Source organism: Amblyomma mixtum, chromosome 3, assembly GCF_055824585.1.
Source record: "Amblyomma mixtum isolate Tamu chromosome 3, ASM5582458v1, whole genome shotgun sequence".
NCBI lineage: Eukaryota > Metazoa > Arthropoda > Arachnida > Ixodida > Ixodidae > Amblyomma > Amblyomma mixtum.
Genome location: NC_143014.1, coordinates 39,203,164 through 39,231,046, shown reverse-complemented (window position 1 = coordinate 39,231,046; position 27,883 = coordinate 39,203,164). Strand labels below are relative to the sequence as shown.

At 47.5% G+C, this 27,883-nt stretch overlaps 2 protein-coding genes and 1 non-coding gene across 4 annotated transcripts in view; 2 read left to right on the top strand and 1 right to left on the bottom strand.

Annotated features, from left to right (window-relative positions):
• Nucleotides 1–27,337, top strand: LOC149349745 (uncharacterized). 2 transcript variants are annotated; one of them, XM_089578784.1, is made up of 8 exons: nt 1–283; nt 893–1,009; nt 14,497–14,569; nt 20,595–20,642; nt 23,110–23,180; nt 23,274–23,353; nt 26,935–26,996; nt 27,075–27,337. In XM_089578784.1, the coding sequence occupies exons 1-8, from the start codon at nt 247–249 to the stop codon at nt 27,127–27,129; spliced, it is 543 nt and encodes a 180-aa protein (XP_089434910.1). In that variant the 5' UTR covers nt 1–246; the 3' UTR covers nt 27,130–27,337. The 2 variants fall into 2 exon arrangements, with proteins under 2 accessions (XP_089434910.1, XP_089434911.1); XM_089578785.1 differs by having other exon boundaries at nt 21–283; nt 896–1,009.
• TRNAS-UGA (transfer RNA serine (anticodon UGA)) lies at nt 12,279–12,351 on the top strand. The gene has a single exon. It is a non-coding gene; the product is annotated as a tRNA-Ser (tRNA).
• Nucleotides 25,618–27,883, bottom strand: part of LOC149349743 (guanylate binding protein 128up-like) — a 49,090-nt gene continuing 46,824 nt past the window's right edge. Inside the window, exon 10 of the transcript XR_016290158.1 lies at nt 25,618–25,746. The gene's annotated coding sequence lies outside the window, so the exon portion shown is untranslated. The remainder of the gene's footprint in view (nt 25,747–27,883) is intronic.

Genomic DNA, 27,883 nt, shown 5'->3' with positions numbered 1-27,883 from the left:
TGGGGGCGCGTGCTCCCACCTCGAGACCGGCTGGCCCTCCATGTAGAGTTACTGTATATGCCCTCCATGTAGCTGCACCTGACGCATTTTGTTTTCGTTTAGATTGTGCGACTGGGCATAGTCTGGACTATTGAGGTTCGCGCTCCAGTTACGTATGGCCTGAGTATTGCCCCGCACAAGCTGCGGTAAAGCGCTGAAGTTTCATCTGCAAAAGCGTTTCTCGCGCTAAAATTATTTTGCTGTACCATGGGCCGAAGTCGATCACGTTCACCGCTGAGGAGAGGTGAGCAAGTATGACGGTGAAATTTCAGTGAATTTGCCCGCCTAGCTTAATGCGGTCGGTGAATACCTGCTTTTCAGTAAAGCTGCGAATGCATCTAGTTGGTTTTCTCGTATTTGACTTCCTTAATACGGTGCTCTGGTAACGATAGCTGCGAGGGACAAAAAAAAAAAAAAATCGCACGGACAGGCAGAAGAGCGCAATGCCTGTCGTGTGGGTTCTTGCGTGCCTTTGTTGTGGCCGCAACCGAATGATATTGTTGTTTAGTGGGGTCGGCGACGGCTACGGTTTGTTTTTCAAACGGAAGCCTGCGTTACCTTGTGACATCAGCCTTTTTAGATTTACTTACTACGGCAGGTGAACGATGAAAGGCTGTTTTGCAGCTTCCTACTGAGCGGCAGTCCGCGCTTATGTTTATCACTGGAACGGTGCACTGAGGCTTGTATTCAAAGGAGTGCTAAGCGTGGTTGTGATGTTGTCATATGTGTTGGAATATCTGGAGCATGTTTCACCTGAAAACTTGAGTTCGACTTCAGGTAGCTGATCAATGCCATTCTTGACTGAAGTGGCCGATTTAATCTGTGCCTGTTTGCTTTCTACCTCTGTGCCCAGCAGATCGTGATAGGGGTAGGTCCAGGTCCCGTGAGCGAGATGCCCTTCGTGACCCGCAGCGCGATCGTGACCCACAGCGCGATCGTGATCTTGATCGAGACCGCAGGCTACCAAGAGGTATGTTTTATGGTGTTTCACATTGCAAGCCTCAAAATATTCTGGTGAAATTGTACATGGTTGGGCTGGTTGGTGTAGTGCTTTTTTGTTTACATCAATTAGCAGCATGCATCTCACGAACATAGGATGTCCGAAACACAGACACTAAGCTCCCTGTAATGTTGGTTCCGTTACTTCGCTGGTCAGGCTGTTATCATAACATGCGGCATGCGTACCATTTCAGCATCTTGCTCAAGTAAAACCTGATTGTGTGTCATCTAGGTCAAGGTGAAGATGGCTGCGACTTTCACAAAAAAACTGGCTGTTACGTACATACCTTGGCTGTTTTTTTTTTGTGTGCTGAAAGTCATTTGCTTTTAAACCCTTTTTTTTTTCCTTTCTTTTACTGACCATTGCGGCTTTAATTAATCAACATGGTACATTAGATGCTGCTCATTAGTGTCTGTCAGGCTCTGATGTCCTAACCCCTGCCTCTTGTTATTGATAAATGCAGCATGCTGCTCCTTCAAAATTTTTAACCTGCTTTTCAAGCCGCTTCGTCAATTCTTCCGTGTCTGTCTGCACTGCTGCTGTCAGGCACAACACAAGCATGCGAGAACGACTCATGCAGCTGCCAGTGTCATGATGTGTTAGCAGCAGTGTTGTAGGCGTTACCGAAAAAAAGTAACTAAATACGTTACTCGTTACCCTATAAAAAAAAGAACACGTTACCGCCCTACGTTACCTACAAAAAAAGGTAACGCATTACCGTTACCGTTACCGAAAAAAAAGTGTCGCACGTTACTTTGCCGTTACTCCATGCCCATAAATTTTAATCAGTGCGTCTTCGCTGTAACTGTAACCGGTAACTCGTCTTCTCTGCAAGGCTTGTTTTCCAGCCAAAAGATCTGAAACCCAGGCGACACGCTCATATTCTTCAAGCGAATGAAACCTCCGGATGGTCGCACTCTGCTTGCATGCAACAGAGTCTAGGCAGGAAAAGGAGGGAGACCGTCCTTTGTCACAGTGCTGTGGGGAGCGGGTTGTTCCTTGTTCTGGCTAGGGGAAAAGGGGGGGTATTACTTTGAAAGGGGAAGTTGGAGCGACAGTGTTGTTGAGCAGAAAATTTCTAGAAAGTTTAGTATGAGGTAGCTCACTACTGCCGGCACGGGAACAAAGGTCCTTTGCCTTCTTTTTTCCTCTACTTCGGTGCTACAGCCGGTTGACTGCAATCCCCTTTTCTGTGCTGTACCACCGTGCTCTTTCAACGTCTTTCTTGGGGTCATCTTGAAGTAAACTGGCGACATTCCCGAGTTCGCTCAGAAGAGGGAACTGCTTCCACAAAGAATGCGAGAGTGTCGCCTGGGACCGAGGCCTTTTGGTTCGAAAACAAGCTCACGGAGAAACTGACTTACAGATTTCTGCAAATGGTCCATTGGTGGCTCGGCATGCGTCCACTCTTTAGAGAGTTGTGTGAGTGGTTTGGGGGCGAAGACAAGTGTGTGAATGCGTGTTCGTGCTTTTTTTTTTAGTTGAGTGCGTCGTTAAGGAAAGGTGTTTTCTCGCATGCGAGCCGCAGCAAGGGTTGTCGAGAGCACCTGTAGATTTTGTTTATTTGCAACATCATTTTCGGCGGGTTTTTTTTCTGAAAAAGAGGCGAAGGGGGACAATTGGAATTAAAAGTAACTAGTAACGTGACACCTCATGTTCCCGGAAAATGTTAACATAAGTATGTTACCCGTTACAGTTCCGAAATGGTAACGAGTACGTTACTAAGTTACCAAAAAAAGTAACGCATTACCGGTAACGCAGTTACTTGTAACGCGTTACTGACAACACTGGTTAGCAGTGTAGTTTGAGATAGTAACACAGACTGGAATGTGGCACCTCTTGAAAGTTGGTGTCATTGCCACAACTGTGACATTGCTGTCCGTAGTTGGTTGGCAGTTGATTGGTAGTTACTGAATATGCTGCGGACAGGTGCCACATAGCTGGCCACGCTGCTGTCTGGAACCCAATGGCCTATACTTGTGGCACTGGCTACAGTGCAAGTCTTGAAACTTGCATGCCTCTTTCAGGGGCAGATTTATGGGTCACCCTTGGAGGAGGTGGTTGTGTGTGTGTGTGTGTGGGGGGGGGGGGGGGGGGTCCATTTGAAGCATTTTTTTTTTTTACTTTTTTGGTCCATAAAAATGGGCTTCAGCATAGTTTTCCCATGTCAGATTTTTCGCTTGTGGGGTGGCAGGGGAAGGCCCCTCTCTTAAATGAATTGGTGAATTGGTTTTTGAGGAAGGGAAATGGCGCAGTATCTGTCTCACATATACCGCGCCGTAAGGGAAGGAAGGTAGGAGTGAAAGAAGAAAGAGAGAAAGAGGTGCCGTAGTGGGGGTCTCCGGAATAATTTTGACCACCTGGGGATCTTTAACGTACACTGACATTGCACAGCACAGGCACATCTTGCTTTTCGCCTCCATCGAAACGCAGCCACCGTGGTCGGGTTCGAACCTGGGTACTCCGTCTCGGTAGACGGGCGCCTTACCACTGTTGGCGCTGCCACCAGTTGTTGGCACTGCCACCAGTTGTTGGCGATGATGGGTCGTTCGGTTCGGGGTCGTTGCCAGCTCGCTGCTGCTGCTCGCTGCTTGACGGGACCGCGGTCAAGCTTCGACACCCGTTCCCACCACCACCAGGACAGGAGTGCCGCCAAGTCAAAGAGTTAAGGTGATGGGAGGAAGATTACAAGAGGGTTTATTTACATCTTTTTACAACATGGTTAGAGACTGAAGTGAGGCTCCAAAAGAGGGTTGAAGTGAGCTTAAAATGAGGCGAAGTGAGCTGCTCTGCCGCATTCGTTCTCGACATTTATACTGTTCGCCTTCCCTAAATTCCCTAGGTTGAGGACGCCCACGCCGGGGTGGGAGGGGCCCAGATCACAAACAACACAAACTTGTGCGCACAAACACACCACTGTACTTAGGCCCACGCCCCCGTCACATGTGGAGTCTGAGGGAAAGAAGGTTGTCGTCGAGGTAGCGTTGACTGCGGTATGGCCTCCGGCCAGTCGAAGGTTTCTGCGGGTCACCGACATCTGCTCATAATCAAAGACACCCGCCGCTCGAGGCCGGAACAAAGAGGTCACGAAAAGGCCAGAAAGTGGTTCCTCGTGCTTGGGTCGGAGATGATGCCCGCCAGCTTGTCGCGGTGCTTGGCACAACAAAGAGCAGCCGGAGACAAGGCCCCTTGTTCCCTGGCACGGTCACGGCAAATGGGGAAGATAACGTTCGTCTCCCCGAGGCGGCGGCGGCGTTCTACACGTGCAGGCACTTAGGAAGGGGGTCTGGTTTTGGTCCTGTACTCCAATCGGGCAAACTCCGTAATTGAAGTCAGCTTTCACCTGGGTCCTCTCCGTGCGTGCGGTCCAAGGCGGCAGGCCCGAAAGTAATCACGCTGAAGTTGCCCGCAGCTATGCACAGTAGAAACAGGTGTGCTGGCGGCCACCCGGCGAGACTTGTTGACGTCGATCTTAATAGCTCCTCCGCGGCCCGGAAAATCTCGAATGGCCAGCGGTCCCCACCGCTGGGCAGGAAGAGATGGGCTCGCGTCCACGATGATATCTTGGCTTGCAACATCAACTTCCAAGGCAAACCCAAAACACCAAACCACCAACAAAGGAAAGCACAGATGGGACGTTCCAAACAACAAAGCACCGCTCCACGCGCAAGCGCTTGGAATTCACTCAAGACCCACCAGGCTTCCTTTTAGTGCCAAACAAAACCCTGCTCCAGAATACTGACCCCTCAATTTTGCCCGAATTTAGGGTTAAAGCGAGCGTCCGCGTCACATCTGAGGTCGCCAAAGACAGACTGCCACGTTGTACGATAAGCGGTGGTGTGTCAAAGCCTACAAATTTTGAATAGAAACTCCATTCCTTATCAATAAAGCTCTGATCCCCAATACCACCCGAATATAGAAAGTCTGCTTAAAATTTGGCCCACGCTCAGTTTAATTCCCTGGCTCTTCTCAAAGAACCTTGATCGCTCGAGACTGAGAATCAACTGCTCCAGTTAACCTCACAAAGATACGACTGCTCATCAGAATCCGTACTCATTCCAGTACTGGCGCAATACTTCTCTTATACTCATTGTGTCAGGCACCATAACCTGTACACAAGCTGCTACAAGCGTTCTCCACAAAATTCTTCAGCCACTTCATTTGGTTAATCTCCGAATACCGCAATCGGATAACTAACCACGCGCCAGGAAACACGAGTACGCAAATGAGCACAAATACACGCACTTTCTTTGCCTTCGCAAGGCATTAGCTACACTGCCGTTAATGTAGCAACAACCGCCAGGTACCTCAACCAAGTCTGACACGTGTGAGTCTACTATCGATACAAAAGAAACCTGTGCCAACCTTCAAACACAGCAAAACTTGAATGCTCTGAACGGTTCCAGCTATGCAAACAGCACATCGTCTACTCGGGAATCTTCGCTGCACTCGTGTAAGTGCCCCTATCACTTGGTAGCACGGCAAACTGCCACTAATTTCTAATTGACTTTAATCTTTTCAATTTTAAGAGAAAATACAGTAACGTCCGATCACTCTAAATCTTTAGCTCAAAACAAAGTAGCCTTTCCCCTCTCGATTTAGCCCACAAAAAAAAAGGAACAAAAAACCAGCTACTTCGAATGGCTACGCGGGGGGTGAAAGCTGACTCGCCTCCGCCGTGTCGAAGTGATTAGCCCTTCAGACGCGCCCGCTGGGGTCGCGCTCTGACTGATGACACTGTTGTCATTTCGCTACAAAAGGCCTCTGAAAAAAGCCATCTACGAGTCCATCTGTCGTCTCCGCGCCCCCTCGACACGCTCAGAAAGCCTTGGTAGCACCTGCAAAGTCGAGAACCGGCTCTTGGCGCCGCACAGCGACCAGCGCGGGAAGCTGTTCTTTGTTGTCGCCCCCAGCACGAAGCTCGGCTACCCTTTCGCCCTGCGCGCTTCCGGGAATCCAGTGCCGAAAGTGAAGGACGCATCCTTTTTTTCAACTGCGCGCGGTGAACATGCCTGCGTGCTGGGTCTCTGTTTCTCAATCCCTGTGCTCGCATGCGCTGACGGTCGCGCAACCTAGCGCTTCCCGGTCTCTCGGGCCGCTTTGCCTTTTCCCTTTCCGCCTTCTTGTCAGGTCGGAGTGGTCTGAGCTTTCTCGCAGGCCGATGCCCTTTGAAAAACCCCCCTCCTGCTCTGCTTGGAAGATGCGGTCTTCCCTTTCTGTTACTGCGGTCAGGTTTACAACAATCCACGCGTGTCGCCTGACCAGTAACTTTAGCCGCAAGCTTGCGAGCTCTAATGCGGGAAGGCTTCTCTTTCCCTTCTGCCGCATTTTCATCTGTGCTAACACTAGCACCTGTCCGCACACGTGAATTTAGGGCCTGACATTTCATCCGTTTCCTTTTTGTCCTCGCCCTCTTCCTTTTTCGCTTTGGACTTTCCGCGTGCACCGCATGAGCCAAGACTGTTTCCTCCAGCCCTTGACATGCATCGCGTGATCCTTCCTTAGTCACAAAATCGACCTCTTTGCCTTCGCAACAGATGGTCATCTCCACAGAGCTGACAGACGGACCTTCAGCTGCCCCGGAAATGAGCAGTTCGCTCCCCTGAAGGTAGTCCTCTGCAGCTGGCTTACCGCTCTCAGTGCTTTCCTCTGAAACGCACTGCTCATCTATAATCGGGCTCTCGTCCTTTGTCTCAGCATGGCGTTCAATACTGCGTTCTAACCCGACAGCAGCTTCACACTCTTTATACGCCAGCTTCGCCGAGGTAGCCATAACTTGTTAAACCTGGAAAGCGCATAAAAACAACGGACAACAGAAAGAGACAGACACACGAGCGCTTCCTTCCAACTGATCAGTTGGAAGGAAGCGCTCGTGTGTCTGTCTCTTTCTGTCATCAGTTGGAAGGAAGCGCTCGTGTGTCTGTCTCTTTCTGTTGTCCGTTGTTTTTATGCGCTTTCCAGGTTTAACATGTCTAACCAACTCGCCCAAACGCAGCCATTATTGTAGCCATAACACTGGCTTGTTCACTGGCACCGCAGTGACGCCTCAAATCGGAGTTGCCACGATTCACAATTCCTAAAGGGCTCCCCTTTGTTTCCCTTTTGAAACCTCTGCCTTTGGGGAAATTATCCCTTTCACACCCGTGCCGGTTAGTCGCCTGTACAGGCCCCTTTCTAGCGTCCTCGCGCTTAACCAAATCGGCCACGGTTCCTACTCTCACTGCACAGCCTCTCTTCGGAGCTCTCTCTTTTCTAAACCGCGGGTGCCGGTTAGACTCCGTTTCTTGGCCCTTAATCGCAGGTTTGCGACTATCTGACTGGGCAACGGTCTCGCTAGCTAGCCTCGGAGGTCTCTCTTGGCTCGGCTTTGTCCGACGCCATCCATGTCCTCTCCACACGTTTTCTGAACGAGATCTAGCGGAGTTACTCCTAGCTAACTCTGAAACCGTCTCTGTAGCCTCTCTACTTTGGCCGTGCTCTGTCTTGTACCATCCATGCCGATTGTGCGCCATTTCACAATCCACTCTTACGGCGTCGCGTCTCTCCAGCTCGGCGATGGACCGGAACGTTAAGGGCTCTGTCTGAACGGAGATAGCGTCACTCATTGCTACTTCGTTCCCATTAAGACCACTGAGCCTTGCGAGCCGCCTTTTCTCAGCTTCGAGTTTAAGCTCCTTTAGCTCCGCTGCTAGTTTCTCCATAGCCTCGTCCCGAGCTCTTTTACTCTCCTGTAGCTGCGCCTCTAGTTTCACTCTTTCCGCTTCCTCAGCTCTTTTACGCTCCTGAATTTCCATTTCTTCAGCTCTTTCACGCTCCTGTTCTTTTGCCCACCTGTGCGTATTATCCCAAGCAATTTCAAAATCATCTTCTTCTTCCGTTTCAAAACTTTTGATTGCCTGGATAATATCCGCATCTTTCGCTCTTTCCTCCACATCCACACTTAACTCGTCGCACAAGAACAACAGTTCTGTCCTCGACAACCTCGTCAGGTCCACGGTCGCTGCTTTTAAATATTGGTTTTGCTCGCTCATGGTGATTCTGTGCAACTACCTCTGTGCTACAGACACACAAACACCGATCAACCAGCAGTTCAAATTGTTAACCCAGAATTTGAAGCCTGGAGGACCCAAAGCAAAAACCAAACACTCACCCGCAGATGCAGCACCATGTCACCAGGTTCATCACACCGCTGCCAACCAGTTGTTGGCGCTGCCACCAGTTGTTGGCGCTGCCACCAGTTGTTGGCGATGATGGGTCGTTCGGTTCGGGGTCGTTGCCAGCGCGCTGCTGCTGCTCGCTGCTTGACGGGACCGCGGTCAAGCTTCGACACCCGTTCCCACCACCACCAGGACAGGAGTGCCGCCAAGTCAAAGAGTTAAGGTGATGGGAGGAAGATTACAAGAGGGTTTATTTACATCTTTTTACAACATGGTTAGAGACTGAAGTGAGGCTCCAAAAGAGGGTTGAAGTGAGCTTAAAATGAGGCGAAGTGAGCTGCTCTGCCGCATTCGTTCTCGACATTTATACTGTTCGCCTTCCCTAAATTCCCTAGGTTGAGGACGCCCACGCCGGGGTGGGAGGGGCCCAGATCACAAACAACACAAACTTGTGCGCACAAACACACCACTGCACTTATGCCCACGCCCCCGTCACATGTGGAGTCTGAGGGAAAGAAGGTTGTCGTCGAGGTAGCGTTGACTGCGGTATGGCCTCCGGCCAGTCGAAGGTTTCTGCGGGTCACCGACATCTGCTCATAATCAAAGACACCCGCCGCTCGAGGCCGGAACAAAGAGGTCACGAAAAGGCCAGAAAGTGGTTCCTCGTGCTTGGGTCGGAGATGATGCCCGCCAGCTTGTCGCGGTGCTTGGCACAACAAAGAGCAGCCGGAGACGAGGCCCCTTGTTCCCTGGCACGGTCATGGCAAATGGGGAAGATAACGTTCGTCTCCCCGAGGCGGCGGCGGCGTTCTACACGTGCAGGCACTTAGGAAGGGGGTCTGGTTTTGGTCCTGTACTCCAACCGGGCAAACTCCGTAATTGAAGTCAGCTTTCACCTGGGTCCTCTCCGTGCGTGCGGTCCAAGGCGGCAGGCCCGAAAGTAATCACGCTGAAGTTGCCCGCAGCTATGCACAGTAGAAACAGGTGTGCTGGCGGCCACCCGGCGAGACTTGTTGACGTCGATCTTAATACCACTGAGCCACCCAATCCATCCCTGGTTTGGTGCAGGTTAGACAATGGCAGCACAGCAGCCGAGCTGCTATTCTGACAGATCTTGGGATTTTTTATTTACAGGATACTGCCGGCCTCAGTTTGAGGCCTTAGGCAGGAGTGGGCATATCAATAATACATCAGAAAACTAACATAACAAAAAAAAAAAATCTTGGGACTAAAGTGCCTTGGGACACTTGATTTCTTGCTAACCATGCCTGTTAGCTTCCTTGTGGTATTCACATCATCTATAAGTCAATGATGGAACTGCTGCACCAGTTGTGCCAAACTCCTCCTAATCTCAAATCGTGTTGCATGCTGGTACAGAATCAAGTTTTGTGCCACACCTGTGCCTAAAGGTCGTTGAAAACGATGTAAAGAATGAAACCAAAACTGAAGCCGGCGCTTTCAAATGTTGGCTGCGCTCACCTTGTATGGAAATATTAGAAATTTTCAAATAGCTAGTGAATAGATTTTGCTGATCAATTTTAATTGTACCACATATTTCTGTTGGAAGTATTGAACGAATATCTGAAAAATCATGGGTTTTCCTGTTCTTCTGAACTGGTGATCAAAAACTCACTCATGTCACACAATAATGAACCTGTGTTTACCTTGTGTAGCCTATCACCAGGACGCGGCAAAAGCGCACGCACGATAGTGCCAGGCCTTGCTTGAAAGAAATTCGTTGATGGTCATCGCGAGAGCCGCCGCAGCCGCTCAGCGCTCGTGGATCAGAAAACGGAAGTGCAGCATCACGCGACACGTCAGTGCATAGTTGGCGTAGTGCCACGACCTGATAGTTGACCGTGAGCACAGTGACAAAGAATGTGAACAGGCACCAGTGCTCTTACCGTTTTCAATCCCAACCCTGTGCGGTGCGCTTTGATGCAGAGCTTAAAAGGACAGTGAGGAGAGCTCTATTAATATTTTTTTTTTATAGCAAAATCCGATAGTTCGGCATTTCATGGCTTTGTTGCCACTTGGCCGGAAGCGAAAGATTCATTTATTTCTAAGAAATTTTGATTCGAAGTTGAAAAGTTTTTCCTGCCGCTCTGAATCAAACTTGGGATTCTCCTATGACGACACAGGACTAAGTGACGTGAAACACGACGTGCACATGACGTAACGCAGACTCCGTGATTTCTGACGGCCAGCAGAGCAGCCTAGCAGCAGCCAAAAAGAAAGCTACCGCCGGCCGCACGTTGAAAGCATCTATCGGCTATTGCGGCCGTCCCTACCGTCGCTTCGTTTACGTTTGCAACGGCGTTTTGCCAGCGTTACGATGAATCCCGTTCTCGAAGTCGTCAACGAAGTTCACGCATACCGCATACCGTGTACCTTGTTACCGTTAGCGGAATACCAGGAGCCCGCCTAGCGTCGGTGAGCCGGCGCTGATTGGTCCCGATGCTGCAGGCGCGCGGGTAGCTGCCGGGCACGTGGCGCCATCTGACGTCGTCAAGGAGATTTGCGCATGCATTGGCTGCGCCTCAGTGATTCGTGGCTTCTCGTGTCCCAGTGTTACTAGAAGCCTTGGTTCTAGCAACACTGTTTTGTCCTATGACGTCATCACGCTTGTACTTGCGAGTTTGGCCTGTGGCGGCGATACCTGTATTTTGGTTCTTGCTCTTTTCTACGTTACAAGAGCTTTGTTTTCAGTATGAGTGGTGTTTTTGTAATCAGGATCTGGTATTCTGTCGACACAAGCGAACTTCAATTTCTCCTCAGTGTCCCTTTAAAGAGGATAGAGGGGCGGTCAAAGCTGTGGCATACGAGCACTCCAGTGGTGTATTCACGGTAACCACTTTCACACTGCACAAGTTTCATCAGTTAGAATGGTCTTTTAGGTATATGGAAAAGGAAAAAGGAGAAGACAAAAAAAAAATCCGCACAGCCAGCCCATGTAGGTGCATTTCGTAGAGCGCTGCTCGTACGCTCTCTCTCTCTCTCAGTATAGTTTCGTTTTTGTGCTTTCGGTTGCGGGCGCTCGCATCACTGCGGTGATGGAACATCAGCAGCAGCAGTAAAATTCACGTTGCGTGCAAGCATGGGGATCGTCATTTGAGAAATTATCTGAAGGTTTCTGAAACTGGCTGAGACTGCCATATCACATTTATTACAAACAGTGCATTGAGTAAACTACACTGGCGAGTTTTATAATGGGGGACCCTCTCAGTTATGGGGATAGGGAAATTGTGGGGCACCAGTAGGCATGCGCAGGACAATAACTCAGCCGCCGCGGTGGCTCAGTGGTTATGCTGCTTACTTGCCGACCCAGAAGACGCGAGTCAATCCCGGCAGCGGCGGTTGCATTTTGACGGAGGCGAAATGCTAGAGGCCTGTGTTCTGTGCACTGTCAGTGCATGTTAAAGAACCCCAGGTGGTCGAAATTATCTAGAGCCCTCCACTACAACGTCCCTCACAGCCAGAGTCACTTTGAGGCACTATTGTTTTGCGCATGCAAACTGGCACCCCGCTATTCCCGTATCCCTCTAACTGATAGGGACCCCCTATTCTTAAAGGAGCCCTAATATAGTTGCAGTATGTCTGTGATGTTGAAGGACAGCATTTCACGAATATCCTTCAGCAAGAATTTTTTTTACGTCCGCCACCCTCGCCCACAGCGGCGGACATAGCACATCTTGTATTACCACGAGCGTCATGTGATCAAACGGTTAGCGCGGAAGCTGTGCAAAAACCCTCTTATGCTACCTATACGGCATCAAGAATGTCAGAACCGAGGCTTTTGTTAAGCTATCGAGCAGGCAAGGGATTTGAAATTAGGGGCTTGTTTTGACACTCATATGAAAGAAGCCAACAATCAACGAAACCAGAGCATAGGGGGGATTTTTTTTATTTGTGGTATTTGTCGGATTAATATTTTAATTATCTTATTGCTGAAGAATAATTGATGAGAAAACAGCGGGAAAAACAACCGCATGCTGTCGTGGACAAGGGTGGCGGTGGTGGTGACTCTCGAGGTTAGGTTACATGCAACATAAATATCCCCGAAAGCAGAAGGATGGACTGCCGCCGCCGTAGCTTAGTTGGGTGAGCACCAGACTTGAAATTCGGAGGTCGTGGGTTCGGATCCCACCGGTGGCATGTGGCTGTTTTTTCGTCTGCTTTCTAATCAGTTATCTTGATTACACTATTACACAAATAATTATGCTAATAATCTCCCACTGATCAAAACCACAAATAAAAAATAAAACATTCCCCTATGCTTCTTGGTTTCATTGACTGTTATCTTCCCTTATGTGTGTCATAGTGAACCCCTAACTTCCGTTCCCTTGCCTGTTGAATTAAATGTTCCAGTATGACAGGGGTATAAGTTTTATTTTTTATCAGTATGGGGTTGCGTATGTTTCCAACCTAGTTCAGAAAGCAAGGCTTGTATCCATTTGAGAAATATGTGCGTGCGTGCATGCATGTGTGTGTGTGTGAAATTCAGAAACGCTTCATTTAGGTAAATATTTATATATCACTTGTGTTTCTTATGAAAAATAATAAAGGGTCGCTCTAGGGGGGGTACAGGGCTAATATCACAATTTTCACCAAAAAAAACTTTTGAAATTTGTGTTGTTTTGGATTCCTAATTTAATATAGAAACTTCTCACCAGGTTTGGTTGTTGTGTGCGCTATAGAAAAGAAGCAAATGAATTCTTTTTGCGAGACGGTGGTGCACGTTCGCCGTTGATGGCACTTATGAACGCTTTTTTCCAGACGTGGCCGCAGAGCAGGCAAGAAACCAATCGCGGAGTGAATGCCCTCTTTGGAAAGTTTGTTTTCGTGCTTTGTAGTCATGGAAAATCTGTCGAGAGGACACCCCACCACTAAGGAAATCTAAAAGAGAAAAGCATATTTTTGGCCATGGCAATTGTGGATTGGATCAAAACAGAAGCTTGGATTGGTAGAAACAGAGCACATGAACTTCCAGTGCTGTTTTTACGCCACTCGGGGTCTCGCTAAGCCAGGCCTCGTTTCGGCTGTGTTTGATGCTGGTTATTTATCTGTCCAACTGACCAAGCAACCAAATACTAAACCATTTCATGAGTGCAGACAAGGGCGCTGGACAGTTCTAAAGCTGTTAAAAAGAGAAAACTTGAAGCAGTTGGCACACGGCAGTGTCATGTTGAAAGAAGAGGGCCTAGCCTATGTAGCAGGGCAGTTTGATTAACTATTTTCAGCCATAAAACTAAATAGCGAGTACTGAAATCTTTGAACCTTTTTCTCTCAGTTTTTCTCTCTTATGTCATAATGTTGTCACTTTTTAGCATGATTGTTCCCATTTGCTTCTTCCTGTTTATTTTTATTCTTTAGTTATGTAATGGTGTAAATTTCATTTAGGGAGTTAGCAGTACTGTAAATAAACTGAAGCTGTCCTGCATTCTTTTGAAAGACTGCCACTCTTGCGAATGATCTAAGCATCGTGAAATTTTTCATGAGGAACTTTAGCTAACTGTCAAAGCAAAGTGCTGAGTTCAGTTGAGCATTGTTTATGGGCTGAGAAAAAAATATTATTGCTGCAGTCACTGCGATGATAATCGTTCGAAAGCAACAACGTTTATGAGCCCATCAGAGAGAGGGCTGAGCGCATGGGAACAGACACACGAACACTGAGCGAGTTACATATCGTCAAAAGAGCGACGTTTGGGCAGAATTCCTCTGCCAGCACTGCTTTCTAGGCATTGCAAGGGAACGTAGAAAGGATTGTGCTGCTCCCATTGATGCTTGAGCTGTCACTTCTCATTTGTTCAGCGAGCTGTCTCGTTGATTTCACCAGCAATGCATAACTTCCTGCCTCTTTAATAGCCACCTCTGATGTCATTTCGCCAGTGGCATTGTCGAAGCTAGAATCATTGAAAAAAGTCAAAATAATTTTGTGTAGTTTTTTATTATGTCTCGTTATTTTTCATCCTGAATAAAATTACACTGTTCAGCAAGATCTTTCATCCATTTACCCATTGTAGGGTTTTCCTTTCAAGAAGGAGCGCTTACAATGATGAAATTTGGGCGTAGAGCTTATGCTTTTTTTTTATTGTATGTACGCAATATTTTTTTTTACGAAAGCTAGAGCTTCTGCTACAAAATGTCATTTTGCCTGCTGCAAAAGCTGAAATTGCTGATACAAATGGCAAGTTATTCTGCTTCAAAAGCTGCTACAGGAAACCTGTTGTCAGTTCCACCACTGCTAACTAGTATTTTCTTGTGATGATTGTGAAATGTTCTCCTTCATTGTCTTTTCAGAACGACATAGGAGCCGGTCCCGCTCTTTGTCTCCGAGACTTCGCAATCGTTCACCACGCCGGCGGCGAAGCAGGTGCTGTGTTTCTACCATTAAGGGTTTTTGTTAATTAACTTGATTGATATCACTTAATTAGAACTTCTTCCTCTTTATTTGAACTGATGCTTTGGTCCCATCTGCATCCAGTGCAATTCATTAAAAAGGCTTCCCTTAATGTGAACTTAGTGTAATTTGAACAAATTTTCAGTCTCTTTCAAATTTCAATTGCCAACAGTTGGTTTAAATGCTGCAGACAGAAGGTAAGGGCAGCACTTAGTGCTCGCAGGTGCGATTGTGGCCCCTGCATTCGTATCAGCTGTAGTGGCACGGGATAGCTTTTGGAACATCCCGAGTTCCGCCCATTGTACATGGTCTGTCCCAAAAGTTTCCGGAATTTCTTGTTATAAATCATTTATTCAGTATCAGTTTACAATTTTTTTATAACTTTTCAAAGTATTCTCCCCCTGCTTCGATGCCCTGTTGCCAACGCTTCACCCAATCATTGAAGGCGCCATGGAAGTTGTCAGCGAGAGCCTTCTTCAGTGAGGTCGTCGCAGCTGCTTTTACCGCCTCCAGGATCCCATGCCTTGTTCTTTTCAGGGTTCTTTTGATCCTTGGGAACAAAAAGAAGTCCGGTGGTGCCAGATCGAGGCTGTACGGCGGCTGGGGTAGTGTTGCCACACCCATTTTGGCCAGCAACTCGGAGGCAATGAGCGCGGTGTGGCTTGACGCGTTGTCGTGGTGCATGATCCAATTCCCGCGAATTTCTTTTCAGACGCGTCGAACCCTGTTGTGCAACCGTTTGAGCACTTCACAGTAAAACTCCTTGTTGACTGTTTGTCCCTGTGGCACGAATTCACCGTGAACCACACCTTTTCTGTCAAAAAACTCAATGAGCATTACCTTGATTTGTGATTTACTCATCCTTGCTTTTTTCGGGCGAGGAGACTCCGTGGTTTACCACTCGCTGCCCGGACGCTTTGATTCGGGATCGTACTCAGCAATCCACGTCTCGTCCCCTGGGATCACTCTGTCCAAAAATTCTGGGTCTGTTTCGTTGCGTTCATGCAATTCCTGGCACCTCAAAAAACGCTCTTCCTTCATCTCACTCATCAGGACTTTTGGCACCATTTTCGCGCAGACTTTCCTCATTTAAAGATCCTCCGTTAAAAAGTGATGAACGATTGTTTTGGGTATTCCACACTCCTCTGCAATCATCCTAACACTTAATCACCAGTGCTTGTTCAAAACTTGACACACTTTTTGCACCGAGTCGTTCGTTTGTGATGTCGACGGGCGTATCGAGCGGTCGTTGTCGTTGACAGACTCCTGACCTTCCCGGAACCTCTTGTGCCACATGAAAGTTTGTCTTTGTTTCATCGCGTCGTCACCACAGGCTTTCCGAAGCATTTAGAGCGTCTCCGCCCCGTTTTTACCCAGTTTCACACAAAACTTGATTGCATAACGCTGCTCCAAAAATTGGTCCTTTTTTTTTTTTTTCGCCGAGGGTGCAGTAGATAGCTCTGCGTGGAGCGTGACCTGCCTCAACAACTGCCCGCAGGCAACTGAGGCCGGTCTCATTTCGAAGCTTAGATTCCCCACTAACCTCCCCGCCCGAAGCGCCGCCGCTGCCAGGCGGCGTAGCCGACTGCAAAACATTCTGGGAAGTTTTGGGACAGACTTGTACACAGTGCACTTTGGCCTATTTGGCCTGAGAATTTAACAAATTCATATCATCCGTGATTGTATCATTGAGATTCTACTGTAATATGTTTTTTTTTATACCTTTTGTGTTCTGTGGTTTCTCTATGATAAGTTGGAGTACAATTCAGTTATTTATCTAGTTGTGAACTGAACAATTAAATGACACTTAGATAGGTAATAGCACTACAGGAGTTTTAATTTATGAAATAATTTCCTTTGTGCAATTTTCTGGTCACTCCTTTTTTTTTTTTTCCGTGGCATTTTTGTGCCCCACATTGGTTGGCTGTGCATCATATGGGAAAATTGGGGTCGTGCAAGTGTTGAAAACTTTCAAAAGCATAAAAGAGTAATTGACTGTTGTCTACATGCTTGTTTGTGCACATTCTTCGCATATTGTTTAGCCCTGAGTTTGCTACCAAAGCGGCCACAGCAGTACAAGCAGGGATAGGCATGGTGAAGTTTCGGAAGGGTGCAATTCTGTCCATACAGAGGGAGCCTCCAAGATGCAGATTTTTTTTTCTCGAACATGCAGTTTTAAAGAACATGCTGAATTCAGTGAGAAATGCATTTTTGCTACCCATCTTGTCTTCTGCTTGAGTAATGCAAATATTTTGTTGTAAGGCAGATAAAAGGGGGAGGTGAGAAGGGATGTATTGCTCACATTTGTAGCAGGTGCTTTTTGAAAGCTTGGTTACTTGATGGCAAAATTGGACAGCTCGTGGACATGGTATATCTGTTTTCTAGTTTTCTAGCAATGACACGATCACATTGAACTGTTACAAGTGTTCTGTACCTTGTGGGGATTGAGCTTCTTGAGCTACCCGAGTGTGCGCCCGCTGCTGCCGTTTCGTTCGTTAGAGAGACCCCCCGTGGGGCGTCCGCGAGTGGAATGCGGGCGCCCGCACTGCTTGTCCTCTTGCAAGGGAAGCTCTTTTGAGAACCGCAGTAAATCACCCTCTCTGCCGTTCCTCCCGCTTCGACCTCGTGTCCCCATTGGGTCACTCCGAGTGACAGTAGGGGGGCGTTGTTTTGGCGAAAGGCCCCAAGCGGGAAATGAACGGGGAGATTGCCACCGACTCGGGCAGCAGAATGGTGCGTAGAGTTTGGCTCCTTGGTGCCCCGGCCTTTGCCGGGGGTCCAAGAGCGCGGGTGTCTTAACATGCGCACCTAGTATGTAGGCTTGAGTCCAGGCCCGAACCTCCGGAGTTGTGTTGCCCGCCTGTGCGGCATCGATGCGCTCCAGATTCGGGAGGGCCTGTCTGGCTGGTTCTCCGTCATCACCGGCCATTGCCAGGTGAAGACGTGCAATGAGCCATCGACATGCGACCTGTGTCGTCAAGATGTGCTCCGCGTATACCCCACCCTCCCTCATATTGCGTTGCGTGTGATTTAACCCTTTGGTTGGCTGCGCGGCATGCGATAGCCCTTAGCTGTGCCGTCACGCTCATAGGTAGTCTTTGCTTTGCGCGCGTGGCTCCGTGGGCCCACTTTCGGGTGCTGCGGCTGTGCTATGGGCTGTACTGGGTTCTAGGGATTAGTGCAGTGTTCTGTAATGGTATAATAAACACTTGTGCTCTTAAATAACTGCGCCGTCCTTCCTTCGGAGCAAGAGCGCAGGTGCGCAGGAAACGCTGGCAGTGCCCTCAGCTTGCTCTGGCCCGAACCTGCATTATTTGGGCGAAGTGCACCTAATAACACACTGTTACTGGGTTTTGGTGATCCCACATAATTGGCGCCCAACGTGGGGCAGTTCCTGCCTTTGTAGTTACTGCATTCAATTGTAAGCTTGAGGGCTAGTTAAGCCAGGTGGTACGCGCATGGGACTCCTTTCTATCCTCCGTTGCAGGTAGTTAGGATCTGTCAGCAAACTTTCGGATTTGTAACTTCGGGTCGATGGGTGCATGAGAGAGGAACCTTTATTCGGAAGTGAAGCAAGATGAATGCAGCCAGCTGTCTTTTGCGTAGATGCAATCGCTGACGCCGAAGGGGACTGCACGTTTGAGCATCCTCGCGCTGCGTCGAGGAGTGGCAGAGCAGAGGCCTGGCTTGGTAGGACGCTGTGTAAGGGCAGCAAAACTGGCCGGACTTCTTGGGAGCAGCTAGGATAATTTTCCAGCCTGAAGAGGTTTTCAGGGCCCAGCGTGGCAACTCCTATCGTGTTTAGAATTCGCGGTAGTGTCACGGAGACAATGCATTGGATTGTCGCTGGTATTGCGTTGCGCGCATGAGGCCGTGGGATTCTGTCTCTTGAGAGAGGCCTGGCGCCGTAGCACTAGCCTATATTGCAGCGTGCGCCGAGGGGCTGAAGCCAGACTGAACTGGCGTCCCCGGGGCTTGCCCTGATGGGTCACGACAGCTCATGCTGGAATATCGAGTCCACCCAACTGCATCGCAGCATCTCTTTCTAAATTAATCAAGTTCCTTCACGACCCACGGCTGTTGACGACGGTCAGTAAAGCAGATTGACCGCGAGAAGGCACTCGCTTTCGAGGTATCGAGAGCCGATCCACAGAGTCCTGCCCTAGCGATACCCGCTAACCTTTGTTCCACAGCAAGAGACAGGGTCGAAATGGCTCGAAAGGATCTTTCCTTTCTACGCGCAGTTTTTCTCTCATCTTGTTCGTGCCCTCTATAGCGCACAGAGAAGTCGGGCTATGCTGCCAACTTGATCGTTTACTCTTGTGAGCGAGATAGTGATATCACCTTTTGGCTAGCGGGCACGACTGAAACAAACGACCTCATGACACGACAAACGACCGGCAGCCATATTGCTTTTTTGCGTCATGGGCACCTGCCATTACATCACGGATAAGGCAGAAGTGATGACGTTGCACACCTAATTATGCACGCTCAAATTGACGTTTTTTTTGTGATCGCCTCGAGGCCGCTTGCGGACACCCCACGGGGGGGGTCTCTCTAACGAACGAAACAACAGCAGCGGGCGCGCACTCGGGTAGCTCAAGAAGCTCAATCCCCACATCCCCCTCTTCTTAAATGCCCCCGTCCCTCTGAAAGCAGAGTGCAGAGTGACGGTCATTATACACAGCACAAAACTGCTTGCGCTAGCATGAATGAGCTACCAGCCTTTCGCCATACCTCCGGCCCTTAAACACACCCACACAAGAAGATTACTGAGAATGCTTACTACAAAACATTACACTTGCGGCACTGTGAAAGAAGTGCTCAACCTCCAGGTCAACGGTCCTGATAAAAGCAGATGGCAGGCATTGTTGGCCAAACGCTGTCAAGCAACTGCTGGCAAGCAGTTGCATGGCTGGTGTGAAAGCCCGTCTTGTGCGTGGAAGGTGTTAAGAAAGCGTTCAAACATAGTAAAGGTTACATATGCTGAAGAAAAAAAATGGAGAGGTAGGAACACATTTGGAGAACTGATGTGCCAGCCCACACCCACAGATGTCTCACTGTAGTGATCCTTTGGCAGCTAAATGAAGTTGGGTTCTTTTTACAGCACATGTACCTCGGCTCTTGGAGCATTGTAGTAGCAAGCTAGTGTGTGGGTGCTTCCCTCTGCTCACGGGGTCAGTACATAGCCCAGGAGTGAGCTTCCTTGCATGTCCCAGGGCATGCGAAGAGAGAGACCCACTGCGTGGTTCGAGCACCAAGCCAAAAGGGGTCCGGTCTGCTCTTGCCGTGCTCATGCGCTCTCGGTTCAAGAGAAGTAGGACGTTTGCAGTACACATATTTATTGTGCTGGCAACTGCACTACAAATGCAAGCACTGTACTGCACTCCTTCAACTCGTGCGCACCTGGCGCCACCTGACAGCGGGCCGCAGCAGATGTGTGCACAGACACGGGTTGGCACGCACAGACCGGTATGGCGGGCAAACTCCAGTGAGAGCTGCGGTTGACTCAGGTCAGCGGCGGCGGTTACTCGGGTTTCGCCGGGCGCTCGCAGGTTCTGCGAGGGTGGGGCACGAGGCTCTTGGCTTGCAATGTTGGGGACCTGTAGGTACGCGAATGCCGTCGGCAAAGGCCTCGGGGACAGCAAATAACGGTCGCTCACGTATCTTGCCGCTTGCTGTGTTCCGCCCTCGTCGCACGCCTGTCTCTCACTTTTCCCTGCTCCCGCGACTGGTCCCGGAGCAAGCACAACTTTACGCCTACGACACACCCCCCCGCAGCCCAATCAGCAGACCACGTAGCACGATGCCATGGAGTGCAGCCGGGATCCCCGCGAGACCGGAGGGCCCAGTGGGTGGTCAGGCAGCGTCCAGAGCCGAACCATACCTCCGTTAGCACACAGGGTTTCACAGCAGTCGAAAAGGAGCGGCGCAGGCTGCCCTCAAGACAGCGCGAATCCCCACACACTAAGCAGGCCGTCTTTGTTTTCCTGTGCAGATCTCCCAGAAGACGGTCTCGCTCCCCAAGGCGGAGGTCTAGGAGCAGGTAAGATGTATTAAATTTTGCACTAGGGATTGGTGGGGGGAGGGGGCATATTATACGCCTCAGTCTTATCTCTCACTTGCTTCACTGTGCTAGAGTCTCTGTCAGTGCATGTTGGTAGGCAAAAGTAATATACACAGAAGTCAGTCTGGATCTAAGTGCAGGAATAAGGCTCCCTGTGAGGTAAGTTGCTTGTCACATTTAATAAATACACTCTGCATTCCATATTCAATTTATCCAATGCCTGCTGTCATGGCTCAGTGGCTTTGGCTTCACTTCAATTCACTTAGAACCGAAAAACCCCTATTGGCACAAGCCTGTTTTTTAAAAGCATCTTGGGTTTGGTAGCAGTATCATTAGAGCTGGAAGAAATCCTATAAGCGCTGATTTGAAATATTCTAGCTTACAGTTGTGCTAATAACACTTAAACAGGTGAGGCTCTCTGCCTGAATGTTTGATCATGCATACTGTTGAAATTGCCTCATATTGTTAATGTTTTGAGCGATCAAGGTTAAGTTCTGTTCCCTTTCTTGTTATAAAGCTCTTTGCATTAGGCCAATAATTTATAGCATGCACCCATCTTTCACTTCTCATTGCACTTTTACAGTTTCATATGGCATTCATATTTATTCAGTGAATTGAAAACAAGGATATTCGATTCGCTATTTGAAAATTCCGAATAGTTGCACACTCCTTTAAAAAGCCCTTTACTGACCATTGTGGTGCATTCAGGACGTACTGTATGCACACTGTACTCATTGCTACATGCAGCTTTGATAGAAAGTTTGATGTTGACATGTTTTCAGTCAGTAGCCAGTGATTTTCAAAATGTTTGATATCACTGTGAGCAAACTATGTGAAGAAAAAGGGGGTGCAAATTGTGGCTTCCAGCCAGCGTCCAACATTTCCTCGTCTCTCATTTTCTGTCAAAGGTTGCTGAAAAAAAGGGAAGACACTTATTGAATAAAACATTGTTTACTCTCTTTGGGCCTTCGAGTTGGCTCAAGGCCTTTGATTTGGTCTTCTGCACAACTTGGACTAACTGCATAAAGTGGATCCAATGCCAATTGTTGCTTACAGGCAAGGTGCAAATTTCTGAAATTTTAGTGGCGCTAACAAAGTTTTGATATCAGCTTTTTGAATGTGGGTACATTAGCTAGCATAATGTAGAGATGATTGTTTTATTTGATTCCTTCATAATTTGGGCATTAAAGGATTACACTGGGATGTATCCATGCCTACCAATGTCACATAGAGAATGAGTTTTGGCATGTTGATGGTTCATACTTAAAAAAATAATAGCACACAAAAGAAGATAGGACGAACGAGAAGACACGGACAAGTGTGAACTTTCAACTGGGGATTTATTGCATGATCAGGAGCATAGATATATATATACATGTCCATTAAATGCAAAAGAAAGAGAACGTTGACAACGTCATCGGAACACAGTACCCCTGCCAGCGCCAGCCGTTCACACCAAAAATTCAAGTTCCTTCCTAGATAAAGTTATCGATGGCCCACTGGCACACTCAATTTCAGTTTGCACAATCTCGGACCTTCAGCGATCTCTCTTGTTAGTTGGGCACGGTGATAATACAGAGCAACTGTACCCTTAAAAAGTGGTCGGTACGGTCGGTCACTGTCACAAGTTTTGCAGTGCAATGCCAAATGCCCCTCCACACCACCGCAGACTTTGTTCTTGTGCTCTTTTAGGTGTATATTTATACATCTGCCCGTTTACCTGATGTAGAACTTTCCACATGACAATGGAATCTTGTGTACCACTTCCTGCCGACTAGGGACATGGGTCTTCCTGTGTCTGATAGTAAAGCCGGGGTTTCGCCTCTTGACCGGGCAACTCATCCTGCAGAAGGTCACCAATCTTCCAGATGCAGTGAATTAAATTTTAATGGTGTGCACTGGGAAAACGGGCAGATGTATAAATGCACGCCTGAAAGAGCACAAGAACAAAGTCCACGGTGGCGTGGACGGGAATTTGGCGATGCATTGCAAAACATATGACAGTGACCCACCTTGCCAACTACTTTTTAAGGGCACATTTGTTATGTATTATCACTGTGATCAACTAATAAGAGAGATCATTGAAGCTTCAAAGATAGCGGGAACTAAAACTGGATGTGCCAGCGGGCCGTCGATGACTTTATCTACGAAGAAACTTGAATTTTTGGCATGAGCGGCTGGTGCAGGCACGGGTATATTGTGTTCTGATGACGTTGCCTTTGTTCTCTTTTTTTTTTGCATTTGTCGGACATGTATATATCTATGCGACCATGCAGTAAATCTCCCGTTGAAAGTTAGCACTTGTCTGTGTCTTCTCATTCGTCCTGTCTTCTTTTGTGCGCTATTATTTCTTCTTAGGAATGTCATGTAGGTGGTTCACTGCTTTTGTGATCACCGTTTTTATGGAGCACGAATGGTGATAGGTTTTTGTCTTTCATACACTAAGGGAACGCAAAGAAAAGGTGGAAACTCCTGGAGCACTCCCCAAATTCCTGTTGGAACGGCCACCTATCACAGGTAGCACTTGAGTTTTTTTTTCAGGTTCTGGTTGATTCTTAAAATGTGGGCACATTCTGTTCATGACCATGTTTCTGTTGAACTGTTCTGTAGCTAAGGACCTGGAGGGAAAAACCGAAGAGGAAAAAGAAATGATAAAGATGATGGGCTTCGCCACCTTCGACTCATCTAAGGTGTGTCTGTTTACTCTTGTGAATGGATTTAGCCCTGCAACTGTGTACGTCATTTTCCAAAAAATATGCAGGCCATTTTGTAGTAGCGGTATAGCAGCCATATATGCTTTGCGACTCCTGTGGTGGTCCAAAATTTTGGGTTGTGGGAAGATGTCGCCACTTTCTACATTTTTAAAAGTGTCACTGACATATCGGGAACTTGTTAGTTGGGTGTGAGAACTACTTGGGCAAGTCCTGAAATGGACCTGCTGCAATGGCCGAGTGGCTGTGGTGTGTAGCCGCTAAGACCAGGTTTGCAGGATCAGTCCTGGCTGCAGATGGAACTCTTCTACAGCGTGCTCCATAGCCAGCAGTGTTTCTTCAGCATGCAAAATACATCAAAATACAATCTGAAATGGCCTGCATATTTTGAAAAGGGTTTACAGTCTGCGTCACCTTTCAGAAAGAACTCAAGTGGCACACTGCCCTGCAAACAAAGCGACACATCGCCGCAGCTGCTAGGTTCTAAACACAATGCTTGCTCAGGGGTAGAATCATATAGATGTGCAAGCTAGGGGCCACAAGCAGTCTACCCAAAAATCATAGTCCGTCACGTATTCTTGGCTTCTGTTGTCTGGAGCGCTCTGATCTAGCATTCTACATAAGCGTGGTGCAGACTGTACATACCTCAAGTAATATGTTATGTGACATGGATTGTTTCGTGAGGTCCATAGAGCCACTGCTGTTGCCACTGTTTTTCTGTGTAGGCCACAGACTATTTTAGGTAAATAATTATCCTTTTATTACTTTGTGCTCGGTTTTTGAACTTTTATTGCTTAATTAAAAACACAAAAAAAGCAGTTGTTATTGTGTAATGTGTGGCACTTGCGGCACGCACATTTTTATCTTGGGTGAAACCAACTGTTGCACATTTGAAGTTGGTACGTGACATCAGTTAAAATCGAGAAGAAATGGGCTTGGGCAGGGCATGTAATGTGAAGGCAAGATAACCGATTGTCTTTAAAGGTGCACTGAAGAGGAATCTGAACTTGTCTTTTTGCCGCGGGAACTCGATCTGCACGCTCTGAGCATTCTTAGAAACTTCAATTTATTAACCTGTGTGGCCGATTTTCCTAATTAAATCGAATTAATGTCCGGCTCCCGCCTTTTTTTTTTTAATTCTTTCTCGTACGGTGGGCGGAGTCAACCAACGCGCAGAGTGCCTTTCACCCAGTCCCGTGGCGGCTTGCCGCTCTGCCATTGGCGGAGTAATACGTAGTAATCCGCAGAAGCAAATAGTCCGCGCGTATTTTTATTTCTGCGGGCTTATTTTGCGGCTATATTATCAGCGAATGAAACTATTTATTCACGGAAACCTAAAAAACAACATAAAGCGAAAGCAAAGTCTCCACGGAGCTGGCTGAAAGGCACTCCACGCGTTGGTCGACTCCGCCCACCATACGAGGGAGAATTCAAAAATAAAGGCGGGAGCCGGACGTTAATTCGATTTAATTAGAGAAATCGGCTACACAGGGCAATAAGTCGAAGTTTCTAAGAATGCTCGGAACGTGTAGATCGAGTTCCCGCGGCAAAAGGCAAGTTCAGATTCCTTTTCAGTGCACCTTTAAGGTTAACGAACTGGATTCCAATAAAAGGCAAGCATAGCAGGGGGCGGCAGGAAGTTAGGCGGGCAGATGAGATTAAAAAGTTTGCGGGGATAATGTGGCTGCGGCTGGCACAGGACAGGGTTAAATGGGGAGGTGTGGGAGAGGCCTTTGTCCTGCAGTGGGCGTTGTCAGGCTGATGATGATGATTGTGATGTGCTTATAAATAACTGGTTAGAAACATGGAGAGGAGAGAGACTTTAATGAATAATGGAGAGACATGATTACCTCATCATTCAATATGCAGGTAGCAAAGTGCAGCCCACTTACATTTACTAAAACTTCTAGCATTAATTCTCATAATGCAGAGCTGTGCTTGTTGGCTTTCATGCAATGGTTAACTTGGTAGCAGTCACAGCAACTCTTCAGGTGCTTCATTATTTTTAACTTTACTATTATTTTCTTGCTCGTCTTGGGCATTAGTAAACAAAAATGATTGAGTAGAAGTAACTTGCATGTGTTTTACAAGTAGTAGTGTGTACTGAGTCTATATGCATGCAATACAGATGTTCATTCATGAATGTTAGAAACCATGAGGTCACTGCCAAAGACATTGCACAGTAGCTGTGTCCTATCACTGGGCTTTTATATAAAGTCTTCAAGAAAGAGACCAATGAAGCATTTTGGGCACACCGGAGTGATGCACATATTGAGAGACCTTGGTACAATTGTTGCTGGATGTTCACATTTTCTTAAGCAGCCATGAGGGCATCTTCCCTTGTCAAGTCCAGGTAGCATCACCAAGGTGTCCTGTTAAAGAAAGGATTGTATTTTCACTTGGCATATAAAGCTCTAGAAAGATAACAGCAACTGTTTTCTGAGCGAACTTGTGTTTATAAGTAAAAAAAATGAGCAGTGTAGCTCTCAAGCACACTTCTTGATCTTATGGTTAAATTACACAGTGGTTTTGCCAAGCTCAGTATTAATTAATTTGTACCTGTTTCCAGGTAATTTACCGCCGCGGTGGCTCAGTGGTTATGGCACTTGGCTGCTAACCCGAAAGACGCGGGTTCGATCCCGGCCGCGGCGGTTGAATTTTGACGAAGGCGAAATTCTAGAGGCCCATGTACTGTGCGATGTCAGTGCACGTTAAAGAACCCCAGGTGGTCGAAATTTCCGGAGCTATTCACTGCGGCGTCCCTCATAGCCTTAGTCACTTCGGGACGTTAAACCCCAATAAACCAAACTAAACCAATCCAAGTAATCTAAATTAACTTATACATCACTGCCATTTTGGCATGTGCTCTGCAGTTATGATGGTTGAACAGTACGGTGGCATTTTGGGGAAGTCTGAAACAAAAGTATATTTATAGCAAGCGTCAGCAGTAACATGACTGTTTTTATCCCTCTTGCTTGAGTTGTCAAAAGCGCTGGCTCTTTTGATGGGCTAGGCATGTACGATTCATCAATGCATAATGCCATATTCAACTGCGTGCTGCCAATAGGCTCAATACAGCTTCCAAATTTTGTACAGCATTCTGTCACATTGCTTTCAGTGTTAAACTGTAGGGTAAACTATGCTAACCTGATGCATTGAAAAGGCAAAAATGGGAATGCATAAGTATTACTCATTCAGTGCAACTTTTTGCCGCTGAAAGAGGAAAAGCTCACCCTCACTTTTTGTTAAACATTTTCACTAACAAATGCCTGCATTATGATGATGGCTGTTTCATTTCACTTTTGCAATAATTCATTAATCTTTCAGTTTATTCCAGCCGAGGCGTTTTGTTAGTGTGTGTGGAGCCTCACAATAAATGCACTTGACGACACTGGCAGACATGTTGCCAGTTTTTTTAGTTGAAAGCAGCCGGATAAGTGAAATGTCATTTCATTATTTCTTACATTTTGAAGTGTAATTAACACATTCTTTTTCTGCACATTTTTTGGAACAAGTTTTTGTGTGCATAACATAGTGCTAAATGTTGTATGCATTTCCAGGGCAAGCATATACCTGGCAACAATGTAGGTGCTGTGCATGTCATTCACAAGCGGAAGTATCGGTGAGTGTTGCTGAGCTTTTGCTTTTTACTGTTATGGTTAATTTCTGATGTTTTTCTTTGTGTTCTTTTTCCTTGCAGTCAATATATGAACCGGAAAGGAGGTTTCAATCGTCCACTGGACTATGTCGTCTAGCCTGCCTCTCGCTCACATCTGTAATGTGTGAAGCACATACAATGCTGATTATGATCTGTGGTGATTTTTATACCTTCATTTTGATTTTGCATTTTTCAGTTCTGTGCCTGTACCTGATATCTTCATTTGTGCATGAACCTGCCACTGTGAGAAATAAACCTTTGCATGGCGTCTGAATTGCAAAGAAGGCGAAATGCAAAAACGGCCATTTTCCGTGAAGTCTGTGTGCATTAAAAAACCTAAGATGATCGAAATTAATCCGGAGCTCCTCACTACGGCAGCTATATCGGCCACATGGAGTTTCAGTATGTTAAGACCCAAATACCATATCATAATATGTGCTTGTTGACAAGTACCGTGAAAACCTCCGTATAATACGGACCTGCATATAATACGAGGTGTAATTTGGGGATAGGAAAAACGGAAAAAATAGCTGCGGTGCAACTACTGCTCAACCTGGTTAGAGAGTGAAAGCTGTGGCGTATTGGGCAACTGTACGTGGCTTGGCGTCTGTAACGTTGAGTGCGTTCTGGACACTGGATAGGCAGCGCACCCATCAGGTGGCAGTTAATGGTTGATCGCCAGAGTTTACTCGCCCAGTGAACACTGCGGCCTATTGCTGCAGTGCCGCATGCCTGCCACAATGTTGTCAGCGCTAACGCATGCAGCCCGCATCTCTCTTTCATCACCCCACGTACCTATAAGCGCGATTCAGGAGTCCACTGACCCAGGGAGCCAGTTATGCGCACTTCCT